Genomic DNA, 20,511 nt, shown 5'->3' on the forward strand with positions numbered 1-20,511 from the left:
GAAAATCCCCAGTTTAGTAGGGTAAGGAGTTGTTGCTATGGTTATTGTGATAAATTCTGCGATTGGTGGATTAAGCTGAGTGCACTTAATATGATTGGCTGATGTAACTGTCCGATCTCAATGTCCGATGTCAACCCTACACAATTAATTAGTGAAAAATAAAGTAGTTAATGCACAAATCAAATTTGAGAAAATTGTAATGGTTATGATTAAGATTTAAATTGATTTAAGTTTTCAGCAGATCTTATTTCGAATGAAACAGAATTCCACAGTTTAGGCGTTGCAACGCTGAAAGTACATTCTCCAAACGAAACAGTGTTTGTACTCGGAACATTCAGTAACAACTGATTAAAGGATCGTAGAAGGTCGTAGAATTCTCACTTTTGATTGGCTAATAAACAATGGGGTTTGTGAAGACCAATCAAATCTTTTGTTTCGGTGGCGTGAAATCTAACGCGAGCCGTGGATAGCTCAACTTTTGCGTGATTGTGTGCGTTGCTTCTGCTTAACTATCTTAATTTTTTTCAGGAAGTAATTACATTAGTAAGTAATCACATGATTTTTTAAGTACAATAGACCAATTTCGATATATTAAAATTCAGTACGAAACAAAAGGCATCACCTCGAGGCTCTGGGGAATAAATATGAGGATTTGTATGAGTTTATTCCCCAGAGCCTCGAGACGATGCCTTTTGTTTTGGACTGAATTTTAATATATCGAAATTGGTCTATTTGAAATAATAAGCACTAGCAAATTTTTTCAAGACTACAAGTTGCACTCGCCCGTAGCTCGTCTTTGAAAAAATTTACTCGTGCTTATTTATTCCAAATTGCACTCGAACTCATGTGATTACCTATGTTCACGTGACGTCATGGCGGCCTTGTTAGTGTTCCAAAACAATGAAACGGCAGCCATGATGGTGTACCCAACTAATCGTAAGGGAAGGAGCGATTATAGAATTCAGGGCCATCACAGGGCAATTCATATGCACATTACCGGAAGCTTTTGAAGAACGGAAAACATAACAATAAGTACTATTGTTATTCAATGATATGGAAATATAAGTGGCCCTGCATTCTATAATTTAGCAGAAGGCGTTGATCGAAGATGGAGCAAACGCGTGTATGGGTGAGCGGTCGAAGAGTGTAGCACATCTTGTAAGCTACATGTTTTACCAACAGGGAAGATATCGTTGACGTCACCTATTGTCATTAATGTGCCAACCAGAGCACCATTGGCTGTCGAAACAAAAGTACTTTCGTTCCTGTGGTTGCCAAATGTGAATGTTTGTAAACAGATATCTTCCCTATACATAACCAAACCTGAACATTCATTAAAGCCAACCTTAGGCCTCCTTGGACCTAAACAAGAGTTTTTTGGCCTTAGGTTAGCTTTAATTAATGTTTAGGTTTGTTTCTGTATTGCTAAAACATGTAGCTTTCAAGACGTGCTACACTCTTCGACCACTGTCCCATACACGCGTGTGCTCGGTCCTCGATCGACGCCTTCGATCACGTGAGTGAGAACACTCTATACAAATTGCACTCCACTCAGTTAACATAAACGATTTCGTCTCATGGCGTTCGCGTGGTAGATATAGAACCTCATCCTAGCCTCCTCACCCCCAGTTTTGAAGTCAATTTGTGCAAAGCAAGACGATTTGCATGTTAATGAGACACTGAAAACAATGACCTCAGCAAAGATTTCCCTGTAGGCTACTCATAATTTCCTTTCCGCCAAGTATCTTGTTTTGGCCTCTGTTGTCAGACCAAAGAGCCACACCCATTGCAAGTTGCGCGTGCAAATCCCTTTCCTACAGGCCTTAATTAATCACATCTCGGCCATGTTAAGTCCCGGGGGATTGAAAGCACCGAAACTCGTTCCAAAACATTTCAACTCGAGGCCCTATTGTCTATGGCCAATATGGCCGCCCACATTCCCCATAATGCACTTTGTTTGCCACCCACATTTTGCATAAACCATTGCTTTCAAATGCTTTCTTATGGGGAATGAAAAAACGGAGAATGTAACAAATCGGCTAACTCAATGTTGTACCCAACTCAAACCCTTTGTCGCAAGTATTCCGATATAATTTTAATGTGATTGCTACATTATAATGCAAATACAGTACACAAAGAATCTAATTTTAACCCCGGGAGATTTGAATTAGAAACAACAATGGGTTAGCCGATTTGATATATTACGAAAAAAAAACAAGGTTTCATGTATAAAAATCTAAAATTTATTCGAAGTTGTTTTTCTATATTTTGAAGGCAAACCGCCAGAAATCAGAAAACAACAAAAAGCGCTTTATAACTGACAAGCACCGAACTATGAGCGAAGATCATAGAAAACTGTTCACAGCCTCTGTGCCATGCGTCACCAAGAACTAGAAAATATTTCGCTTTTCTTTCTTTTTTTCACATATTTAAGAGTAATTAAATGATTACAACTCACCTTCCGACCAATAAATTACAAGCACTGAACAAGCCGGAAGGATTAAGAATCAGTAACATCCGATTGAACTTTGACCTTTTTCTTACAGAGCCAAACGAGTCCAAAAAATGAGACAAAACTTTCTGTCGCTTTGCAAAATTCTTTACAATCGCACAAAACTACAAGTATTGGTTTAAGAGTCAATTATGGTCGCCACGTCAGATTGACAACATTCACAAGAATCAAGAAGAGAGAAGAGTTAAGTTGATGGACTTTGCAACAACGATTAAGTCACATCGTGAGTAACCGCTGAAGATCACCATGGACTCGGAAGCAACTTGAATCTGAAGACATACTTGAACCTTGCCTCTTACGGCGAAGGGGGGCATTCCGCAGAATCGCCTGGAAAGATTCATTTAATTCTCTTTTCCAAGAAACGGGAATTGCTTCTGGAGCTATTTAATTTATGACGTACATCAGACCAATTGTAATGAAGCGTTCTCGGTGCAGATGTTGTTGCGTACGTTTCCTATTACAATTACTGGGTTCCTTAGAAAAACGAAGCGAAACTTAAGGAGAATGACTATGGGTTTTAGATATGGAGCTATCCAAAAAGCACTCAGTCGACCAAGCGTTACGGTGCCTGCGTTAGGTGTCTGAACAGGTACGCCACTTGACAACTCGTCTAGAAATAGATTGCTCATAATTCACTGTTATGTTTGTTTCTCCAGAGATTCCAATGACTCCATCAATTTATCGCTCCATTGCCACGTCCTTTAACGGTGACGGATCGTCTGTAACAAAAAAAAAAAGTAAACTGAAGACTACATCTTTCGGCTCAAACCAAACACTGATTCAAGCTCATTTCAACCATGCAGACTTACAGGATTAGGCTAGAGAAGAGTCCATATTCATAAATCACGTAATTTTCCTGTTTTGCCCCACAGACATGGACACAGATCGCTGCGGTCCACCCGAACGCGACCCTGCAGATCTTTCCGCCATGCTTCTTCTTGCGTTCGCTTCTTCGACTCCTAGCCTAAAAAGAGTAAGAGGAAAATATTAATGCAACCCTCAGCGAAGAGTAAAGCTTGGTTTTCACTAGCGACGCAAGCACAAATTCAAGCGTAAGTAGTTTATGCTAAAGGAAACGAAAGTCGACATAAGCATCAACATCAACTCGAAGCCGCAGTCCTCGCTCGTCCTTGCTTGAAAAGCTGAACACACATGATGGAAGGCATTTTTTTTGCCAATTAATTAAGGTCTGTTCTCCTAATTACTGCCTACGTTACCTGACAGAGGGACTCTTTATTTTGGGTTCTTTTCGTATAATTTTCTTGCTGAGGTACAACACCCACTGCTTTTGTTCATCAGCAGTTTGTGCGAGAACCAAGAGCTCTTTGGCAGAGATCATTTCCATATTCACTAAAAACAAAACAGCAAAAAGTTCGATAAGCAAACACCATTTTATAAATATTAAACGAACTGTCACCCTCGTTTACAGCGGTCTTCAATTTTTGCGAAAGCAATTGTGCTCTGCATCAGAAAAAAGGATATTTCTGGTACTGCCAATTTCATTGTACAACACGTCACCCGGGAATCGATGTTTTCCATCCGACTTACCGTTACACATTGTGATGCAAGCTTCTTCCCTGTCAACGTGATCCTTATGACATTTCATGTGACAACCTAAAGATAATGAAAATAGTGATAAACAGATATTTGGCGCCTTTTCGCCAGAAATATTTCAAGCGCTTTACAACACTATGGAAACTTCCCTGGACTGCTCAATGGTTACCGATCGCAGATCAAAAAATGTCGACACGCTCCCGATTATGAATTGCAAGCTATTTAGGAGAAACGCCACGACGTGTCCCCCACCCCTTCGTTTCGACGTAACGTCACCCGAGTCAAAAAAAAACATTGCGCCAACAATCACTAAGTTTGCAAGTGGTCTGAAGTCAAACGTTACATCAAAACTTGATGAAGAAAGATCGTTCGGGTTAGAGTTCGACTGTCAGCAATCCCTTTTTGGACCGCCGAGAAGGCGCGCCAAACAGACGAGCGAAAACTGGAGCGAAGGAGCGAACCGGGTTCCTGCACCCTCTCGAGCATAGGAAAAATGGAAAACCCAGTTACTTACGTTTGCACTCCACAGCAGCTGGAGGTTTGAACATGTGCCATAAGGGTTTGTTACACGAGTCACAGTTGGTTGGCATGTGATAATGCATGGGGATAAACTGGTGCCTCATGTAATCAATCGCGTTCATTCGATCCTAAAATAGTAACAAACATAACATTGTTGACGACTTGTCTACGCAATTTAAGTAATACTTCAAAAACGAGTCAGAGTGCTTCATTGGATTTCCAAACGCAAGAAAACATTTGAAACTACCAGGCCGCAGGCCGAGTGGTTTTAGGGTACGTTCGATTGACCTTATTCCGGAATAAGAATACGTGGAGTGATGATTTAAAACACCATGTGTGGCGTTTTGCAACAACACGGATAATAAAGATATGTTTAAAATAGCATTTTAGCAGATGTTTGACAATATTAATGTAAATCTCCGCAAAAACGAAGGATTTCTAACTTCTATTCCATGTATTCCTATTCCGGAATACGGTCAATCGAACGCGCACTAAATGTTTTTGTGCGTTTGGAAATCCAACGAAACACGACGCACGAGTTCTTGAAATTACTTCTCCTACAAAAGAAATTATAATTTCAATCACTTTTTTTCAAGTCAAATATTTTTTTGTACACCTCATGGTTGCTCAGAAGCCTGTGAGAGCTCTGAGCCAACACTCGTTGCCGCGTCGGAATGGAGACTGTATAGAGCAGATTTAGACCCCAAAAAAGCTGAGAGGAGTAAGAAGGTTGTGTGGCCAGTGCTGTTCCGAAGTCTACTCATTACATACAACAAATGTTTTAGTCGTGATTTGTGAGAATGCAGATTATAATTAACAGCCCTTTTGTACTTGTTTTTGAAATTAATGGAGTTCAAAACACTTGTGTTTGAAATTGTTGATGTCAAATCACATGTGTTTAAAATTCATTTAGTGAATCAACAAGTAGTGTTCAGGGCCGTAGCCAGAAGAAAATATGACTGAGGCAATGTCCGTGGTTAAGTTCTCTTCGTAGGTATTTTAAGTGTTTATGATGAGTGGCGAGTACATTTGAAAGACAACACTGGAATCACCCTTTATTTTAAAATTTCACGAAAAAATGACTGAGGCAAGTGCCTCGGTTTGCCTCATACTGGCTACGGTCCTGAGTGTTTCATTGGGTTTCAAACTCGTCCGCGTGACCAGAATGGGGCGATGCAACTGGCTTATTAACTTATGAATTCTCGGTTTTCACATGACGTCACGACCGCCATGTTAGTGCCCAAAACAAAGAAAAGGCGGCCATTTAACTCTATTATTATGCAAACGCTTCCTTTTGTTTTCGTTGAAAAACATGGCTGTTGATCACGTGAGTGAAAACCAGCAATAGGCCACTTCAAAAAATACCATAATACTCTTTGTCTGTCCCCCCAAATTTTGCATAAGGATTGTTTTCAGTTTCCCTTGGGACTTACAATGGTCCCAAGAGATAACAAAAACAATGCTTATGCAAAATTTGGGGCGACAAACAAAGAGTATTACGGTATTTTCCGAAGTGGCCTATTACTAATACTTTGAGAATTTTAATTTCCAGACACTGACATCCAAGCCCTTGCCTGAAACTGATGAATTGTCCTACCTCGGGCTGCTGTTCCTCTTTTTCCTTTTCGGGATTGATACTCTCCGCCTCATTTGCGTACAGAATCTGCAAGAAACAAGCTGTCTCTATACACTGTTCACGCCATTCACTATCCCGTCTCTTTTACGAGGACTCCTCCCGAACTTCTTTCGAATTCATGAATATTTCGCTACTTTCACAAATCCCATTATATAGTTCATTTTGGGGGGGTTATTTGCATTAAAACAATGGATATCCAGTTCACTGAAGCATGATGCGGTCCCAAGAGTAAAGGACTTGTATTGTTTTTTACGCAAAGAAGCCCCTAAAACGTATTGCATTATGGGAATGGGAAAGTAGCGAACTGAGATCCATCGAAGGCCTGGTTCAGTTTGAGGATTAAATTCAAACGATTGGCAGGGGGCAGATCCAGGGGGAGGATTGAGGGCAAGTCCCCCCTAGGGGAAGTTTTCGAACTAGTCTAGCTCCCCGTGGCTGTCCCTTTTCATCACAAAAACATTTGCATAAATTCGTTTCACATGCAACTGATCGTGGATTAGATCACTTTACGTGCACTCAAAGTCCATTGGTCCCTATCTCCACAAAAAGATGTTGAGAATGTGAAGAAAAATACTCTGCAAGCATTTGGCCATTTGTAAACAAACACTGGATTAGAAGGAGGGGGCTGATGAAGTTGGAGGAATTTAATCTTTTATCACACAGACAAAATAAAGAATGAACATTTTGTAAATGGTGTGTCATATTTTCCCAACGAGTTTAGTCCAAGATTGCAGGTCACTTTGAGCGATGAACATGAGAGCTAACGCATTCTAAACGTAAATGAAAATTCAGTACCGACCTGGAATATTCTTGGAATATCTTTGGCATCAGCACGTATGACATCACCCTGGGTTACAGACCTAACGTGGAATAACTTACTGCAGAGGGAAAAATAAATGCAAGGAGGATAAGCGAAAGATTGCCTTATAAGCAAGAAAACATGGAAACAAAATGTTGTCAAGTTAAAGTTACCTTATTTCTAAAATAATGGAAGGAGTAGCGCTACTTTTGTGATCCGCATCAGAATTATAGAAGAAAATCTTTCGACTGCTTACAACTAAATACTGCAACAAAGGAGATAAGATAAGAAATCTTGTAAGTATTCGAGAAAGAAATAGTTAGTATATAGGATACAACAAGGTACAGATCCTTTGACAGACACCATTCTAAAAGACGTCAAAAAGATTTTTAGCTAACCTGTCTCTTCCAACCATATCTTTTTATGTTTTGTTTGTTCGGTATCGACACCCAGCCTTCCTTGGGCAAGTGAACTGAAAACAGATGAATGCAGCCAAATCAGCAAAATCAATCGGATGTCAAGTATCGAGACTAAGCCCGGCAGAAAGGTGCACCTATCAGGTTTTCATTTACAAGTTGGTACTTGGGAAATGTCCAGGGTCATCCAGGTCGTGTTCTATTGGGATCAACAGTTTTTAGTTGGTTGGGTTGGTTGGATTTTTTCGTGTTCTATTCGAAAAAAAACCGTTCCCGGTTGGTTTGGTTGATCAACTTTTTCAACCGGCATCAAACTATGTTGAAACGGCTGAAAAAACATTGAAAGCGACCGCTGTCGTGTACACAGGCCATTAGGGAGTTTAAGATCTACGACGCGACGGCAACGAAAACGTCACAAATTTTGCATATTTAATGAGCAAAAACAATAGCTTTGCACGCTCTGCACGTGCATTTTTAGTTTTTGTACATTTCTTTCACGTTTTCGGCAAATCTACGACGTGAAATGACCAATTCTTGAATTTTCTGTCGTATATTCAATACCGCACCTCCTAATTCAGTTCCTGGAGAGTTACACTTGTTTCTAGAAGTTAGACAAGCCGACATAAGGACGAAAAAGATAAATAAACCTAAACTTTGAATTTTAAATGACGTTTTCGTTACCGTCGCGTCGCAGATCTTAAACTCCCTATTTAAAGTCGGCCGCGGACTCCTGCCGTGTTGTAATGTTTCCCTCAACTTGTCAACGCTGAGAAGTCTGGTAATAACTTTTCCCAGGAGTTACCGCGTTTCCGAAAACGGTTGGGAAACCTCAACCGCTTCAACCGAAACCGATTGCGGTTGAAATGGTTGATCCAAATAGAACACGACCTTAGAGCGAGTTTCAATCGAGTTTCTACAACCAAAACCAAATTAGTTACTTTGGCCAATCAAAAAGGACCGAGACAATCCAGTAAACAAATCAAAACTCGAAGTAATTACACGTAGCCGACACAAAGCGCGGGAAAATGTGCACGCGCGAGCCACGATTAGTCTTGGTTTCACTTCTGATTGGTTGAAAAAGTGGCGCGGAAACTTTGAACCAATCAGTGAGTGAAGTAATGCAAAACCAAAGTAATTCACTAATAGACCAATTCGGCTAACTCAATGTTGTACCCAATTCAAATCTTTTGGGAATAAAGCGTTTTGTTCAAAGTATTACCATATCATTTAAATGAGAATGCTTCATTGTTATGCAAATTCAACACTCAAAGAATCTTAACCCTGAGAGATTTAAAATGGGTACAACATTGAGTTAGCAGAATTGGTCTATTACTTTCGACACTCAATTGAAAACGGCTCCAATGCAATATCAAAGCAATTCGCTAATTACTTTCGACGCTCAACTGAAAACCGCTCTATGCCCCGAAATGCAAGTAATTGGATGCACGCCCAATTTTGACATCCAACACGAAGTGCCCGTTGGCTAAACTAGGAAACACCGTTCCGGAAACATTGTCTCCTTGGGATTGTTGTTCAGGTGGCCAAACTAGGAAACATTTGTTTAGGAAGCAAACTGCGAGTGGTCGTCGGAAGAGATCTGGGACAGAGTTTACATGCACGTAACAAGGACGGGGGGGGGGGGGGGGTTGTTTGCAGCCGCTTTGTGCGTTGTGATAGTGTGTTTGCTGGAGGACGAAAATGACGAGGGAATCAGGAAAAAAAAGCAAGCCAGGGACTGGACAAGGGCGCAGGAAAGAGAAAGGGGCGTATGAAAGTATTTTTAGAGAATTAGCCGCAGAAGTCTCGCCGACGTCAAAAATTATACTCAAATGGATGTGGACTTCTTCCGCTCACTTGTGAAGACCAAAACCAGCATAAAGATGAGATGAGATGCTGAAAGACTCGCCCCTACCCTAAGACCCTAAACCGCGCAAACATACCTTTGAATTGGTAGGCACCGTCCTTAGGTGTCTACTAATTCAAAGTTATTTTTGCCCCGATTTATGATTATGCAGCAAATGTAGATCTTAACAAGTGTTATTGAAATTTAAAAAGAAAATTGGGGGTAACCCCGCATTTTTCAAAGATAATTGATGAATAATATTTGTAAGAAGCTCTAAAATACAAAGCAACGTATGGCGTTCTTTCTCAAATTGACAATTAATTATCTCTCAAAAATGCATGGTTATCCCCAATTTTCTTTTTGGATACCAAGAGTAATTACTCCGATCTACTTTCTCTGAATAGTTTTAAACCGCGCAAAAATATCCCTGTATTAGTAAGCATCACCAATAGGAAACCCGAGTATCTCGAGATGCGCAGAACATATGCGCAATAACAATAGTAGGCACCGTCCTTAATCTGTACTTAAAGGGCAGCATTTGGGGGGACACTTTGTGACGTAAATTGTCTGTATTCCGCGACACAAGTGATGTTGAAGTTGGGGAAAAAGCAAGGGGACACTTCGTGACTCTTATTGAAATCCGCTTGCAACTAATAGCTGATTTTCGAGTTGCTGCAAGCCTCAGTTTCAAAGCGAGTCCTGGTGCACGACCATTCAAATGGAAATGAGTTTCGTATCCTTAGCGAAATCAAACTCATTTCCATTTCAATAGTTGAGCACCAAGACTCACTTCGGAACGGAGACAAAGAGCAACTCGGAAATGGCCCAATTGCATTTCTGGGCATGTCTATATAACCCAGGGCATCCCACCTAAATCTACCTGACGTTTGGTTGACAATCATAAGCATAGGACCGAAAATGGATGAACTTGCTCGTGCGTTTCTCAATTTACGGGTGATGTTTTCAAAGTTCTCAAAATTGGCAAGTGCAATTTGAGAACTTTTAGAACATCAAGAGTGACCGTAAATTACTCCATCGCTATGTTTCCATAGCAGCTTCCGGATTTAACAATTAAAAACTGCGATAAAACACATCAAAACACTCTTAGGGCCGATTTACACGGTACGACTTTGTCGCATGCGACAACGGCTTACGACAAGCCCACGACATGATTTACGATTGTTGTGTACGTCAGAAAAAATGTCGTAGCATTTTAAAACATGTTTTAAAACGCTGCGACAATCGTAAGTCATGTCGTAGGGCTGTCGTGAGCTTGTCGCATGCGACAAAATCGTATCGTGTAAATCGTCCCTTAAAAATACTAAAAAACTTGGTTAAAAACGTCGTTAAACAACGACTACGTTTCGACCTTAGCTAAACGTCATTATCGAGTCAAAATTACTTGAAAATTCCAAACTACAAATACTAAAAGCACAATAGTTGATAAGGAGCCCGTATAGCGAAAGAAAGAAACAATGAAAATTAAACAAAAAGTTTGGCACGTATGGAGTCCGTCTGGATATTCAAATTAGGCTTCAGACTCTGATTGCTTAGGCTACGAAATGCTCCTCATTAAGAGTCTCAAACGTAATTTGAATATCCAGACGGACTCCATACGTGCCAAACTTTTTGTTTAACTTTCATTGTTCCTTTCATTCACTATACAGGCTCCTTATTAACTGTTCTTCTTTTAGTATTTACACTTTGCAATTTTCAAACAATTTTGACTTGATAATGACGTTTAGCTAACGTCGTCGTTTTTTGAACAAAGTTTTTAACCACGTTTTTAGTATTTTAAAGAATGTTTAGATATGTTTTATCGCAGTTTTTTATAGTTAAATGTTTTCCAAAATCACTTCTTCTTCGCAACTTCCGTATTGCACAATATAACCTCTATTACATCATCAGTTCTATAACCTCAGCTTGATAGTGAGGCAGTGAGGACAAAAACAATAGAAACACGTTGAAATTAATGTGAAAAATATAGAGGATATTACATGGCCACGCGGAGATATATAGTTTACGTCATAGAAAGTGCAGCGTACGGGGTTTTATGCACGAGTTGTTTGTGTCAAAAACCCGAACGAGCGAGGAACGAGCGAGTGAGGGTTTTTGACACAAACAACGAGTGAATAAAACCCCGTACAAAGCACTTTCTATGTCGTGAACTGTTTATTACACATAACATGAGAATTTTCATTAAAATAGTTTTCTGAACGCGAATTAGAAACAAAAACTCACTAACAATAAAACCAAATGCAAATTTGATTTAATTCAAAAACAAGTACGATTTGCACGATTTGCACGAGATGCACGAGTGATTGGCATGGAAACGCCTTTACGCTATCGTTGATTGGTTATACTTCCACATGTGAAATAGCTGTACGCCATTCTGATTGGCTGTATAGGCCTTTTTCACACGTGAAAATAAAGCGTATAGATTTGTACAAATGAGCTTTATGGAATAAAATTCGCATGTTATGTGTAATAAAAGAAATTTCTCTTCGAGTGTTGAAAAATATTTCACGAGTGAGCTCAGCGAACAAGAGAAATATTTTTCAACATTCGAAGAGCAACTTCGTATCTCCGCGCGGCCATGTAATATTCTATTTATTATATATAAACACCAATGAAATACTAAATCATTCCACGAAAGGCATCGAAAGCGCATTTTTATATGTAACCATAGCAATAGTGATCATTTCAGTTATCTTCACGTGTGAAGAAATCTTGGTATTTTATTGGTGTTTATATAATAAATTTACACATCATCCACTTTCCTTTGTCTTTGTCCTCACTGCCTCGCTAACAAGCCGAAATTTGAATATATCGAAAAAGGCCGATGGACCAATCAGAAAGGCGATATTCTGTTGAGTATGTAATAAATGGAGTTATAAACCACGCGAAAAGTCTCGAGAGCACGGTATACGTTTTCTTGTTGACCTGTTACTTTTCCTATTGTATCGATAGTGTCCTTGATTGATAACGGTGCGCTTGGTCCATGATAAGGATCGGAGAAATTACACAGTGTTATCGACCTTTGGTCACGCAAATGTCACTAGTATGGAGTCATGGCTGCTAGATTCCAAACGTCACGCAACTAGTATTCATCTAATTATCCCACTGTGCGGGGTTACCTGAAACAGATGGAGCCTCGTCGTCATTGATGCTGGTGTTCAAAGACCGTTGTTTGATCTGAAAGTTTAGCTGGTCGATCATCAGTTTTTTAGAATCCAGCTCCATCTGAAAGCAAATACATTCATTCAACGCACTTTCATGTCTCAACAATACTTCCTACAAGGGGTACGGTTTCATTAAGGTTTTGCACGGGAAGTCATCAGGATTCGGCTCCCGGGAGTTTATCCGAGAAGTTAGAAACGGCGAAAACCACCAGGCAAGGTCTGGTAAACGCCCCATCAATGTTCCCGGTGCCCGGGTATTGATGTATCCCCGATTAACAGGAATAAAGCAAATAACAAATAATTTCAGTGATTCAAGGATCAACAAGGTCGGAAAGGAGGGGAGGGGTGAAATGGGAAGGAAATAAATGAAGGGAGGGGAGGGGATGCAGTTTTTTTGTAATGAGTAAAAACAGAACCAAATACCGACCTGCATTTTTTGTCTCTGCTCAATCTCCACCTGCAGGTTAACTTGGTATTCAGCTATCTGGTTTTGGAATCTATTAACCATCTGACCATACTTTTCACGTTCCTGAGTAGACAACAAAATTAACCTCAAATGCACTGTTCAAATGAACCTACCATCATCCTGGTCACACTCAACATCATCTTCATCGTCGTCGTCGTCGTCGCAAACATAATTGTTGCTGTATCCGAAATTGTCATAATTATCCATGCAGATATAAGCGTGAATGTTTTGATTCATCCAGTAGAAGAATAAGTAACTCGAGTAGATTTAAATCGTTATCTGGAACTAAAATTGAGAATGTTTCATAAGCAACAAAACGTTGCGACCATATCTCATGGTCTTCTTCAGGCAACTGACAACTTATCACGTGACAGAAGTGCCACATGACAAGCGGCTACCAATCAACCTCACTGTCCTGTCCCACGTATGTGACAATGAGTGTCTGAGTCCTCCCTTCCTATTGAGAGGCTGATTGGTACCCGCTTGTCACGTGGCACTTCTGTCACGTGACAAGTTGTCAGTTGCCTGGAGAAGACCATGAGATATGGTTGCAACGTTGTGTTGCTTATGAAACATTCTCAATTTTAGTTCCAGATAACGATTTAAATCTACTCGAGTTACTTATACATGCAGAGTTCCGTTCCGTTTGGTGGCACATTGTGTACTTTGACTCTATTCTGTACTTCCTAGATGCATTAAAAACACACCAGCCGCGATGTGGCTGATTAGCTCCTTTGCGTGACTGAAGCAAGAGGATCGACTCATTCTAGAGGGATTGGCAAAACTCTACGTCGTCTCTACGGTTTGTCGGGTGCTTCATCTACATAACCTGAAATTTGGCCGTTTCGCGCCAATGTTTAGTGAAGAACAGACAAAATGAACAGAACACAGTTTCATTTATTTTTTGAAGCAGATTAGAATGTATTGGCACTAAACAGCTAACGTGGATCTCTTCAGAGTAATTTTACACCTACACTCAAAGGCCAGACCACCACACCAAGGACTAGGTCTCCTACTCTTCTCGAACAGTGTGTGAGTTCTTTAACGTCCCACTGAATTATTTACGAAGGGGTAGATTGAAACGGGGTCTACGCTTTATCGTCGTCGAAGCGTTGGCACTGAAAAGCACGTTATGAGTCTGCAAAGCAATCGTACTAGTTTTTTTGTTTTTGTATTATTATTTTTTTTGGAGGGGGGGGGGGGTGGTTTGGGTGTTTTTTTTTGGGGGGGGGGGGGTTGGGGGGCTTTCAGTCCAACTGGTCCACTGACTCACCGCCCCTAGTTCCTGATGGAGTTTCCTGTTTTCTTTCTCCTTCCTTCTCAAGTCATCAGATGGTGCTTTTCGTTTCTTGCTGGTCTCACGCTGAAAGTCCTTCCTGTTCATTATCTCAGCCAGTTTATTCACAGCTTGGATTGTTTTTGATTTCTCGATTTCAAGCTGCTTTTTGAATTGTTCCGTGACACTATCAATTTCATTGCGATTGTCCTTTGCTTTCTCGAGTTCTGAAAACAAACGAGACAAATTTATGACGACTGTACCATTACATAGCTGAAGACCATTCAGTTTAAAGATGACAAAGACAGGAAAGCAAGGAAAGGAAAGGAAAGGAACTTTATTTAAGTGTCTAGTCGTTCTCGCGGTGGCGCACTAGTTGGAGACACTGTAAACTGAAATTAACAATCAACGCAAATCAAGTCAAATGTTGGTTTTTGAGGAGAGGGGAAACCGGAGTACCCGGAGAAAACCTCTCGGTGCAGCGTAGAGAACCAACAAACTCAACCCACATATGACGCCGGTCGGATCTGGGAATCGAACCCGGGCCACATTGGTGGGAGCGCGAGTGCTCTCACCACTGCGCCATCCATGAACCCCCAATAGGGAGTTTAAGCGACGGCAACGAAAACGTCACAAATTTTGCATATTTAATGAGCAAAAACAATAGCTTTGCACGCCCTGCACGTGCATTTTTAGTTTTTGTACATTTCTTTCACGTTTTCGGCAAATATACGACGTAAATGACCAATTCTCAAGTTTTACGGAGAACGTGAACAAAAGGCAGCGAATTTGAATTTTCTGTCGTAGATTCAATACCGCACCTCCTAATTCAGTTCCTGGAAGGTTACACTAGTTTTTAGAAGATAGACAAGCCGACATAACGACGAAAACGATTAATAAACCTGAACTTGCAATTTTAAATGACGTTTTCGTTACCGTCGCGTCGCAGATCTTAAACTCCCTAATCAAGACGTATGACGCATGCAGTATGAACATTCTTTGCTCATAAAACCCATAATTTTGCTAATTTCTCGACAATAGCGAGAATATCGCTAACTTCAACTTTTGCTCTTGATGCCACAAATTTGGAACACTCTTTGAAATGACATAACGCAATCGGAGTCTCTGCCTTGCTTCAAAACAAGCTAACTTAATTTTCTCCTAAACAATTCAAATAATTACGTGCCAATCTTTTGGGTGTTATGGCGCGTCAACACTTGTCTTTGACCCCCCCCCCCCCCTTCCCCTAACCTCGCCCCTAGGGCCTCTCTCTCCCGTTCCAGGGGGAGGGAAGAAGAGAGGCCCCGGAACGGGGTTGACCTTCCCTTGATCCGGTGGATGAGGCAGTTTCATTTCGTGCGAAGATTTGATTATTTGCTCACTTAACTGATTATTGGCTCACTTATTTGCTCACTTAACTGTGAATATGCTAGCATTCTATGAATATGCACACTCTAAGAACATCGAAGTAACAACTAATCCAATGTTGGTTTACAAACGGCCAAAGGTTCCCACAATATGTTTCACCACAATTATCAACATTGGGTTGGGGGAGAGGGGGGAACCAATAGACTTTGTGTGTGAGTGCATCTCCAATGATGCTTACACCAGAATTGTTCCCAAGAGTTTTGTCCAAGAATGTAGAGCCTTGGTGGCTTCTGGAGCTCTCCTCGCCATCATTATTTATCATTTTTATAGATACTTATTTTTTAAAATGCAATAAGTTGTCTCTAATAATCGCTGAGTGTTCTCTTTTCTCGACAATTTCACGGAAATTTCCTTGAAAAAATTCTCTCCCTTTAACTCACATACGGCGAAGTTAATAAATGGTAAAATAATAAAATATGCCAATTAGAGGCTGGATGGCTGCCGAAACAAAGGCCGGGTTTTTTGCTGCAGTAGCACAGAAGTGGGCATAATAATTGGTTTAAATCATGCACAAACTGTCAAGCGAAAAACGCCGGACTGAACCTACCCTCTTGCAAACCCTTGATTTTAGAATTTATCTCATCTTTCTCCGCCATTTTCTGATTCAAAGAGTCCGTTAGCTGTTGATTTAGCTCCTCTAACTGGCTTATCTGTGCGCCTTTTTCGGACATGTCGCTCTTGTGCCTGGCAATCAATTCTTTGACCTCCAACTCAATCATGGTCTTTTCCTTTTCCAAGTCTGAATACTGTTTTGAAATCAATGCAAACATCAGTTTTGGTTGCACGAAACAATTTCTCCGTAGACAAATGGATGTTGCCAATGGGTAATTTCCTTTATGCATACAATTTTAAACAATTTTGCTACTTCAAGCTATAGTACTTGACGAAACATTAAGAAGATGGAGACTTCAGATTATCTCTCGTTTCGCAAAAACGACACCACGCAATATCTTAGATTCTGTCGCGCCAACTTTCGTAGATCCTTTCAAAGTGTAATGCTTAGTTTTAAAAACTCACCATGGCAAACGCATTTTTTTCACTTTTATCGTGTAAAAAAGGTACTAGTTGCTAATGTTGCAGCGTAGCCGCTACGGCAACGTTTTTCGCATCAATTTTTGAAAAAAAATGGTACTCCATCTTTTAATGCCTCAAAAGATTTATCGGATTAACATGAAAAAATCGTTTCCATATTGCACTGAAGTTCTGAAGACTATTGAGCCGCCTTTAAGTAATCAATTCAACGTCCCATGGACACGAAATTGAACTTGTTTCCAGCACAAACGCTTTTAACCTGCCCTTTTGGTTTGTATGTTTGATAATTTGTTTTGGTTGTAACTTACCTGCTCTTCAGCAATTGACCTGGCGAGCTGTTCCGAGTGGGCCTTCGTTAATGTTAACTCCAGCTGCGCTGATAGAGATTCCCTGAAAATAAGATAATGGCACAACTAAGAACAAGCCTTGTAGGTTTTGAAACAGGATCTTTTGCATGCATAACAATCCAGTGTACTCAGTTCACCTTACACCTACAGTAATGTTCGGAAGAAATGTTGCTATGCAAGATTTGAAGAAAACACAGGACCACCGCTATCCAACAACAAGAAAATTTCCTGAAATTGCAATTCGACGGAATTATCGACAATATAACGCAGTAATTACAGTTTAAAGGAATTATCGTCCATGGATACTGGGCCCAAAGCCCGGTTGCTCAAAAGCTGATCAACGCTAATCCCAGATTAAAAATTAACCATGGAGTTTATTTCTCTACTCCCAAATGCTGTTCAACGCTGATATTTGGCAAAACTTTACATCAGAAGAAGTCAATCTTGAAAAACAAAAATAAGCAAAAGAAAATTTACCCATAAAACTTGAAAACATGAAACAAAAGTTTACACTAATCCTGGATTAAGTTAATCGGCTTTCGAACAACCTGGCCCTGAGTTCGAAAGATGTGGGAGTATTTTGTACAAGTATTTGGACAACGCGAGGGATTGTTGTTGTGAGGTTTGGTGTGGTCTCCGCCATCCCTTCCTTCTCTGGGGGCTCAAGACTGGTTGCCAAAATTTGTCACCCACCGAAGCAGTTCTCTTCTAAGGTACTGCGTTCCGATAACTTACTACGATAAAATTTGTAACATCCGGCATGGCATCAAAATGTTCTCTCACCGTTCTTCATTAAGCTGGTTGATCTCAGAATTCAAATCCTGTAACTGTTTGGCTTTCTCAATGACCTCTTCTTGTAACTCTTTGACTTGTGTTTTGTATAAAGTCTGTTGAGTAGAAAAAAAATGCCATTTAAGAATATCATCAAAACCTGGTTAAGACGAACGCGAAACTGAGTGTTCCTCGCACTTTGCGTATCTTTTGGATACCTGAAAAATTCCGGCGGCTCTCAACAGGATTCGAACCCATGACCTATGCCTTGCCGGTTCAATGTTCTCCCAACGGAGCTACTGACCGAATGCATAAATGGCCGCCAAAAATGTATTCCTTTGTTTATGTGCTAATAAGACTCACTAGCCTCGCTCTCAAGCAACCTTTCTTTAGTATTTTGTCCATGCAAACGAGGCTAGTGAGGCTAATTAGCACATGAAAAAAAAGAATATTTTTGTGGCCGCCATTTATGCATTCGGTCTGCGAAGCCACTCAGTTGGTAGCAGATCAATTTGCTGCATGGGCTCATTTGTTCCCGTGAATGAAATGAGCAGCGCTGATGCAGTGGTGAGAGCACTTGCCTCCCACCAATTATTATTATTATTATTATTATTATTATTATTATTATTATTATTATTATTATTATTATTATTATTATTATTATTATTATTATTATTAACGATAAAGTAATGAACTTCACTATTACCGAAAAGTACGTTTCTGCCTCAAGCTGATCTTGAAGTTCTTTCATCTGCAAGTCATCCACAGCACTCGCACTGAAAGTTAAAATAAGACGGTGTTGTGGTTGGAATGTAGAATTCTTTGTCTTCGGGTTTAGTTTGGCATGGCCGTGCCCCTCGTTTTCATTCTCTTCTGCTTCCAGGGCAAACTTGCTCCCACATGTCCAATAAGGCGGCATTTAACAAATCGAACGTGGTTCAGCGTTGTCTCTACTCTGGTCGACAACGATATTCGTCATCAGAGTGGTCAAAATGTTGTGGACTCACGAGGCGCAGCCGAATGCTGTCAGTTATCGATGAGAGTACAAACAACGCTGAACCACATTCGATTTGTTTTTTTAACCACAATATTGACCACACTGACGCGAGCAGCGTTGTTTACACTCTTATCGACAACGGTAAATAGCGAATCAGATTGCGAGATTACAAGCAATTGCGGAAAAAAGTGATATTCACGGTAATTTGCATGCACGTCACAATGTGTCACAAGGTGTTTTCTTGAGTCTAAGAATCTTCATGTGTTTACTTTCTGGTTAGTGTTGTGGTGGCTACACCAAGTAGCATGAATTCGATTATGTGGCTGTATTGGATAACCCAATCAATCAATCAATCAATCAATCAATCAATCAATCAATCATCTTTATTCACGTGTCTGGGCGCTCTAGCACCTTTTGGCGCTAATTGGGGACAACACCAAAGCGCCATGCCGTGCTCTTATCGAATAGTGTGTGGGATCTTTAGCGTCCCTCGAAGTTTATGAACAAGGGTTTACAGTCCCTATCAGAGACGACTTGAAATTCTGCAGCCTCGTCCCCAGAGTCTCTCTTCTTCGAGAGACCCTGGCGACGAGGTTGGAAAGTCTGACCACCTGAAGAAGAAGCCGATTACCCTGAGCCTCCATCGTCCATATTAACCCTCTGAATCAACCCTCTCCCGTAACTTTTTATTTTTAGAAGCACCTCCCAGAGGGGCTTTAGAGGGTGTTTTCACCATAGCCAATCATAAGAGACCTATGGTCAGCCATTTATTACGTCACATACGTAGGTGACGTATGTCAACCATTTCACGTACGTTCTCTCATGGCATCAACTACATGTATCTTTGAGCCCAGAAAAATGAGAATCTGTTTGCAACAATCCAAAAGCGTTGAAGAAGCTAACAATAGCTTACTTTTTTAGTTTTGCACATGCATCCTCCAACTGTTTCCGTTCATCCATCAGTTCCTCTATTTGCTGAACAACAAAAACAACCATAAGTACAAAAGCAGCAGAGTTGAGATCATGTGGTCGTATGAAACAAAACTCCATTCAAATAGTGTGAGATCATCTTGCGGAACGGTAACCGGTTGTTTCGCCAACGACAAGTTCGCCAACATCTTGGATCAGTTAGCCAACGCGTGCAAGTCATTTCGCCAACTGCAGTCTTTAACTTAGTTGTAACAAGTAATCAGTTCACACCGAAATGAAAGAAATAAATTTTGTCTATTCCCTGAATGGTCAGTTCCTCAACGTCTCTGACTCAATCCCAGACAGCGTTTACAAGGATAAATTTCGAGTCCCAGACTTCCATGTATTACAAACTTCTCAGTTGCCAATAGACAGGTTGGTGAACTGGGTGTTGGCGAAACGACCATAATTCTCTAGAACATGTGACGCTCCCATAACATTGCTTACATCATTCCACAAATTGGCAACGAGACATGATAACGAACGATTTTTGTAAAAATTCGGACCGACGGTGGGGTAAGACAATTTCAGTCGAAGGTCATAAGTTGTGGTGAGTTTAGTGAACAAGATTTGAAGGGGGACTGGGGAGTTGCTATGGTTACAGTTAAGTACAAATAAAATTAACAAGTGCGTCCACGAGACTTCAACATTAACGCGGTGCAAACATGCTCTTATTAAAATTGCATTCACTGGAAACTCGGAAAAAATCCGAGTTCCAGATGGGATTTGAACCCACGATCTTCCGTGATCTAGTCGGATGCTCT

General features: G+C 40.6%; 1 protein-coding gene across 2 annotated transcripts in view; it reads right to left on the reverse strand.

Annotated features, from left to right (window-relative positions):
- Positions 1-2,220: 2,220 nt before the first annotated feature.
- The window catches only part of LOC138045331 (rho-associated protein kinase 2-like), a 41,469-nt gene continuing 23,178 nt past the window's right edge, over positions 2,221-20,511 (reverse strand). For both annotated transcript variants that reach the window (XM_068891782.1, XM_068891780.1), the window contains exons 29-45: positions 19,692-19,753; positions 18,488-18,557; positions 17,794-17,897; positions 16,972-17,053; positions 16,179-16,377; positions 14,201-14,430; positions 12,889-12,990; positions 12,417-12,522; positions 7,419-7,492; positions 7,194-7,285; positions 7,021-7,099; positions 6,183-6,248; positions 4,581-4,713; positions 4,061-4,126; positions 3,730-3,862; positions 3,322-3,476; positions 2,221-3,231 (exon numbers count right to left, since the gene is read on the reverse strand). In XM_068891782.1, the coding sequence (XP_068747883.1) occupies positions 3,356-3,476; positions 3,730-3,862; positions 4,061-4,126; positions 4,581-4,713; positions 6,183-6,248; positions 7,021-7,099; positions 7,194-7,285; positions 7,419-7,492; positions 12,417-12,522; positions 12,889-12,990; positions 14,201-14,430; positions 16,179-16,377; positions 16,972-17,053; positions 17,794-17,897; positions 18,488-18,557; positions 19,692-19,753 (1,719 nt within the window). In that variant the 3' untranslated portion in view covers positions 2,221-3,231; positions 3,322-3,355. The remainder of the gene's footprint in view (positions 3,232-3,321; positions 3,477-3,729; positions 3,863-4,060; positions 4,127-4,580; positions 4,714-6,182; positions 6,249-7,020; positions 7,100-7,193; positions 7,286-7,418; positions 7,493-12,416; positions 12,523-12,888; positions 12,991-14,200; positions 14,431-16,178; positions 16,378-16,971; positions 17,054-17,793; positions 17,898-18,487; positions 18,558-19,691; positions 19,754-20,511) is intronic.

This window comes from Montipora capricornis, chromosome 4, assembly GCF_036669925.1.
Source record: "Montipora capricornis isolate CH-2021 chromosome 4, ASM3666992v2, whole genome shotgun sequence".
NCBI classification, from domain to species: domain Eukaryota; kingdom Metazoa; phylum Cnidaria; class Anthozoa; order Scleractinia; family Acroporidae; genus Montipora; species Montipora capricornis.